The sequence below is a fragment of the Zerene cesonia genome, chromosome 22 (genome assembly GCF_012273895.1).
Source record: "Zerene cesonia ecotype Mississippi chromosome 22, Zerene_cesonia_1.1, whole genome shotgun sequence".
Classification (NCBI taxonomy): Eukaryota; Metazoa; Arthropoda; class Insecta; order Lepidoptera; family Pieridae; genus Zerene; species Zerene cesonia.
Genome location: NC_052123.1, coordinates 4,659,452 through 4,666,115, shown reverse-complemented (window position 1 = coordinate 4,666,115; position 6,664 = coordinate 4,659,452). Strand labels below are relative to the sequence as shown.

Genomic DNA, 6,664 nt, shown 5'->3' with positions numbered 1-6,664 from the left:
CTTCGCGCGAACCCTACGCGAAAGGGACGAAAGTGCTTTCAGTTGTACCTACTCCTTAACCTACGGGATATCTTCAATGAAATATTTATTGGTATTAAATTGATGGCCCGTACATTTTACGTCCTCCGCGTTCAATGTTTTGACTTGTAAGGTCACGTTCGTTTAATAAAAAGTCGGGACTTGCGACATGAACAGCCAAATATTGTATATTTTAGTCTGTTTAACGACCTGTCATTTTATTTGTCAGATCGACGTAAACTTACGTAGGTAATAAAAATCTTTATGTTAAAATTGTGCAAAAGCATAAGTAATTGCCATTTAACAAAAAAAAAATTTAATTGAATCATTATATCAATAATAGGTTTATGTATTTCTTATCTGTCTTAAATATAAATTTGTTATGTGATACACTGTAAGAATGAGATGTTTTACCGAGTAAAGGTATAGCCTACAGCATTTTTTAGCCTTCAAACTATCTGCAGACACAAAAGTCATATTAAAAGCTATTCCGGGCTCTATTGCAACGAGGAAGAAAGTAAAAGAAACAAACATACTTTTTCAAGCTAACCTAACTCTACATATATATTTTTATAAGTGGAGTACATGCTACTTTATATTATTATTTCTTAATTCACTATATCAATGAATTTATCTGAATAAAACTCAATGGCATCAGAAGAATAATTAGTTTTACTTACTAGAGTGGTGATATAAACGCTTCGACATGCCTCCCTCACTCGGCCTTACCTATAGCGATAAGTGCCTACAATTTCACGAGCCGTCGCCGCATCGGTGCATAGGGTGTCATAGAATAATAAATGCACTCGTGTTTGCATATATTAATATTAAAATAATACTAGCTGCGCCCCGCGGTTTCACCCGCGTAAGTCCGTATTCCGTAGGAATATCGGGATAAAAAGTTGCTTATATGTTATTCCAGTTGTCCAGCTGTCTACCAAATTTCATTAATTTTTGCCAAATTTCATTGCAATCGGTTCAGTAGTTTTTGCGTGAAAGAGCAACAAACACACACACATCGTTACAAACTTTCGCATTTATAATATTAGTAGGATTATCTTCAAATTAAACTTATATTTGGAATAGTTTAATAGATATTTTTTGCTTATTGTACTACGCAAATACCACAGATTTTCTGCAATTTCGAGTGTTTTTATTAGAAACACTGTACACACAGTATTAGTATACTTATATTTATTATACTGGGGCTCTGTTGCGCTTTGACTCTACGCTAGTATAAATTGACCCTTAGTCTTTTATATCTTTGTGATTAAGCCAACAACTGGACATAGATAATGAATGTGATACTACTCGTTAGTATTTAAAAAAAGATAAAATATAGCAGACACACACAGATAACGAAGCTTTCTATAATTTTAATATATCTGTCCAATAAAGAAACACAGACGAACAATCAAATATTTCCTTTTTAAAATTATTAAAACAACGACAACGAATTCTAGTCGACTTTTATGGGAATCTCTTAATGAATATAAATTATCTACTATACGCCCACGTTTCGCTCGCGTGAAATTCGTGCGGTAACGTTAATCACGAATCTCCATTCCATTTCCATTTTTAACCAACAAAGACTATGTTTATAAAGGTTCCACAGGATAAGAATTTTTTTTTGAAGTTGAATTTGTGTCATATATCCAATTTTATTTATGTATCTTGCCATAAAGTTTAAATAAAAACACATTGATTTATCAATAATTTAATAATAATAAAAACTGTCTGGAAAGTTACAAAAAAGATTTCACTACCATTTATCATATATTTAATCTATATCTTAAGATACTACATAAAATGTTTGGTGCAATAAAATTCAATATGATACAATGCATAATTATTTTTAACATAAAACTTAACCGCTTTCAAATTGTCAGAGCTATGACAAATTTAAATCGTACAACTTGGGAGGCATCAGCTTTCAAATAAAAAAAAAGAATCATAAAATTCGGTTGAGCCAGTAAAAAGTTATAAGGTAACAAACACAAAAAAATGCAACCGAATTGATGACACCCTTCTCTTTTGGAGTCGGTAAAAATATACGTAATATTTTGCATTTGGTCACACTTGAGACAATTATATAATTATAAATATTGGAATGCTTATAACCTACAAATAATACAAACACAAATTTGTATGTATGTTTGACACACTCACGCAAAAACGGCTAATACAATCTGTATGAAATTTGACACAGAGATAGGTTAAAGTTTGTTGTTTAATAAAGTTGACTTGTCATTGCACCAAGCATATTCTATATTAATATTTATATATATATCACCGTAAAATTGTAAGCACTGTTAGATTATAATCACGCGGAATAGATTTTTTCGTGAGATTGTAATCTGATAAAGAACGGATAAAAACCCCTCGACCCGCCAATAATCTAATTACGCTTGCTACCTTTTGCCCGGGTTGCCTGGAAGAGATCACTTCTAAGTTATAAGGCCGCTCAACAAATTGTAGTCTTTTTTATCGTGTTATTAATATATTTTTTAAGTTTCCTTACATGCACAATTCTTGTTGAAGTGAAATAAAAAAAAATATAAAAAAAAAATAACACGTAATTGTAATATATCGAAAAAAAATTATCCGTAATTGAAATCTATCGAAAAATTGTTATCCGTAATTGTAATCTGTCGAAAAATTAGAATCCGTAATTGTAATTTGTCGAAAAAATGTTATCCGTAATTGTAATCTGTCGAAGTATTGTGATCTGTTATTGTAATCTGTCGAAGTATTGTGATCTGTTATTGTAATCCGTCGAAAAATTGTGATCTGTTATTGTAATCTGTCGAAATATTGTGATCCGTAATTGCAATCAAACGAAAAATCCTTTACAAATTGTCGCATTATTTTTCTATACATTATAATCCAATGATTTTTCGACAGTGTGCAATCCCGCGAGTTAGATTACAATATAATGGTGTTCACAATCTTGCAGCGACATACACAGATGTAAATATATATATTTAATTCCTCTAGTTATATATATTCTCTATGGTATAATATCAAGGTCGGCTGGCAATGGAATGCTTTTCATCGTTGCGAATCGTTTCAACGCATCATATTTCGACCTCAGGGCTTCAATCTCATCTCGAATTCTGTTGTTCTCTTCCTGCATCGCTTCCATGTCGTGCCATTCCTGAAAATGACCAATTGAATTTATTCTTGTGTATCTTTGAAACGGCCACAGGCTTAAAAGGCTCCTAATAAACAGTTTTTAACTATATTAGGCGCCTGGGTCAATGTGTGCTAGCTCATGCCCGTAGTTTAGACAACATGGTAATAGGAAATGAACAGTGATATGTAATATAGTGCCATCTAACGGAATTTTTGAGGAGATTAATATTTAAAACCCATTGTTTTTTATCTTCCTTAGGTATTCAGTCTCCCCGTGACCACGCTCGCTGTAAAGTGTTCGAAACGTAGGGTCAATAATATAATGAATAAATCGCGTTTAAAATCCGTTAAAAAGTGTTTTAATTTCTAAATGTATAATACTCGCGTAAAATCAAACATAAGAAAATACTAGGAAGGAAATGTTTTACTGTGATAAAGTGAAGTCTTTGTCAATCTATAGCCTCCTGATTGTCTCCAAGCACAAACATCATAGTAGTGTGGTGTAAGAAACCATATATTTGATAATTGCATGTAAATTTTGCTCTTTCAAGGGCACAGTGTTGAATAGACTGGTCTATTTATTTATCTACAGGCTTTTGCCCGCGACTTCGCACGCGATTCAGGGTAGTTTAATAGATGTTATTGTTCATACTAATAAACATTCCTCTTGAATCACTTTATCTATTAAAAAAAACCCCATCAAATTTCGTTGTGTAGTTTTAAAGATTTAAGCATACATAGGGACATAGGGCAGAGAAAGCGACTTTGTTTTGTACTATGTAGTGTAATGTTAATTTAAGTGTTATTGTTTGCAACACAACACAACGCAACACAACGTAACGCAACATAACGCAACATAACGCAACGCAACTCAACACAACAGCTTTTCAGACATGTTTTACAACAAAAACACACCTGGCTCTTCTCAGTTTCCAACTCATCCTTCTGCTCTATTCGTTTGATGCGACACGACGCTGCGTACCCACGGTTCTTTAACGTACGCCGTCTTTGCTTCATTCTGAAATCAATAATGTGATCACCATTTTCGTTATCAACCCTTATTTATCCTCTTTGATGGGAAAAAGGCCATGTTATTTAAATATGGAAATATTTCGAATTTTTGAAATTAGTCCTACAGTTCCTGACATTATTTATGTTCATACAAATATAAATTTAAATAATTCAACAAATAGATTATTCAATACTTACCGTACAATCTGATCCCTTGTCAAACCCCTCATCTTCAGCTGCCTATTAAGATCCCGCACTGATATGGAGACCAGCTCATCATCACTGATTTCGGCACATGGAGTTGGTGATAAGGGAGCCTGGAATTTTTTGTGGTTATATAAATATTATGGAGAAAATCAGGATTATTATTGGAAAGAAATAAACATTTTTTTGAGAAATTTTTAAATACACAAAATTTAATTGTGTGGAAATGCCTACCCTTTCTGTATCAAGTACCCAAGTAGAAATTGGATTGCTGAGGTGGGATCATAGGTGGCCAAGAAGTTAATATCGACATAGTATAAAGCAAAGTCTCTTACTCTGCCTCTATGTCCCTATGTATGATTAAATCTTTGAAACTATGCAACGGATTTTGATGGGGTTTTTTTAATAGATAGAGTGGTTCAAGAGGAAGGTTTATATGTATAACATCTTAAATTACTCCAAATTTAATGCATGCGAAGCTGCGGGCAAAAGCTAGTAACTCACAAATGCAGTCTTGTGTTATTGTGTTTTAGATAAAAAGACTGCACCTGTAGGAATTATGGATGCTTTCTCATTTATTACGATTTTAACTGTAAACAAAGTGTTCATGTGAACTATATGTAAATTCTCTGCTAGAATCTCATCCTATATTATAACTAAGAGTCAAGTTAATTATAATACCTAATACTCAAAAATGGCTAAATAAATAGTAATGTTTCTTGGTTTACTGACTGTTCAATAAAATATCAGGTTTACATATGAATTTTTCCCTACTCTTCTAACAATACAGTAAGTATATCTATCTAAAAACTTATTCAACATTATTATAATGGAGTTATTACTTATTCAGTATAAACTAAAGATTGTAAGAATAATATCATCGAGTGTAAGATTAAACTGTAAACACAAAATATAACCAAAACATAATTACAAAGGGGCCTCTTTCCGTGACAGACACACGCTAGCTACCCAAATCAATAACAAAATATGCTGAGTCATCATTCTCGAGATTTCTACCACGCATATTCATTGTGTCGAAAATTTGAATGAATTATACACTTCCTGGGTATAATTTAATACTAGATAAATGCCCGGTATTTTGAAATAAACGTGCAACAAGACAAATAAGAAAACTAGTTAAGATTTATGAAGGAAACACAACGTAATGTTTATTCAGCAAAGTTGGAAATTTGACATAGTCTGTGGGTAATTTGTTGATAATACATACCATGAGAGCCTTCCTTGCCGCCAGGCCTTTCAAATCATGAGGCATAATAAGTTTTTCACTGGGAAAGTAACGGAAAACCGTTACTAATATTAATTGCCCAAATTTCTTCCGCGTTAACTTGTTGTAATTAATCGTGCACTTTACACACGTAATAAAATATCACTTATAAGAATCACTGGGTGTATATTTAACAAATATTTATAATGTTGTATTGATATAATTCTAGTTTTATGGAATTACGTAGTATATATCAAAATCGTAAGCATGTTATTTACAAATTATAAATTCCAGGAAATTGACACAAATGACTTCTAAGTTCTGACATTTCTTGTATCTGTTGACTGTTCTTCACAATCAATGTCATTTAGTGCTGTATGGCCACAGAATAGCATAGATCTAACATCTTCCCACGCAAATCAAAAAATTGGGTATGTATAGCTTATGACCGCCATCTATTTGTATACTTATATATGCTGCTATCTTAGGCTGCTATGAATTATAGTTTTATTGACTATTGTGGGTAAATCGTTTTAAGTATTTATGACCTCTTCATGCACAGGCACATAGGTAGGATTGAATTATGGAACCCCAACAAATAAACGAAGAAAAAATATAATCCGTAACATTAATTCAAATACGATATCGTATCATTGGTTGCTAATTATGAATAAGTCATGAAAATAGCAAGAAACATTTAAATAAACACAAAATAATATAATATAGAATTAAATATATTTTTATTGTGGGAGTCGAGCACGCTTCGTCACGAATTGGGCCAGCTCGCGCCGGGGAAGTACCACACCCCCACAGAAAACCGGCGTGAAATAGTGGCATGCCACTGTGTTTCGTACGGTGAGTGGGGGAGCCGGAGGCCCGTTTCCTTTTCCTCACCCGTCCTAGTCCATTCCTTCTTTCCAGTCGTTAATCCTTTCCTTTTCCCTTACCCAATAAAAGCGGGCAGCGCATTCACAGAGGTACTACTTTTGCGAATATTTATTACTAGCTTTTCGCCCGCGGCTTCGCCCGCGTAGAATTCGCTTATATCGCGCGACATGGTAAGGAGTATTT

The 6,664-nt window shown here is 33.2% G+C and overlaps 1 protein-coding gene across 1 annotated transcript; it reads right to left on the bottom strand.

Moving 5' to 3' along the window:
• Positions 1-1,722: 1,722 nt before the first annotated feature.
• LOC119836105 (transcription factor MafK) lies at positions 1,723-5,911 on the bottom strand. The gene is made up of 4 exons (XM_038361357.1): positions 5,597-5,911; positions 4,363-4,481; positions 4,069-4,171; positions 1,723-3,175 (listed from the first exon to the last, which is right to left on the bottom strand). Exons 1-4 carry the CDS (start codon positions 5,639-5,641, stop codon positions 3,029-3,031), a joined length of 414 nt encoding a protein of 137 aa, XP_038217285.1. The 5' UTR covers positions 5,642-5,911; the 3' UTR covers positions 1,723-3,028.
• Positions 5,912-6,664: the final 753 nt, after the last annotated feature.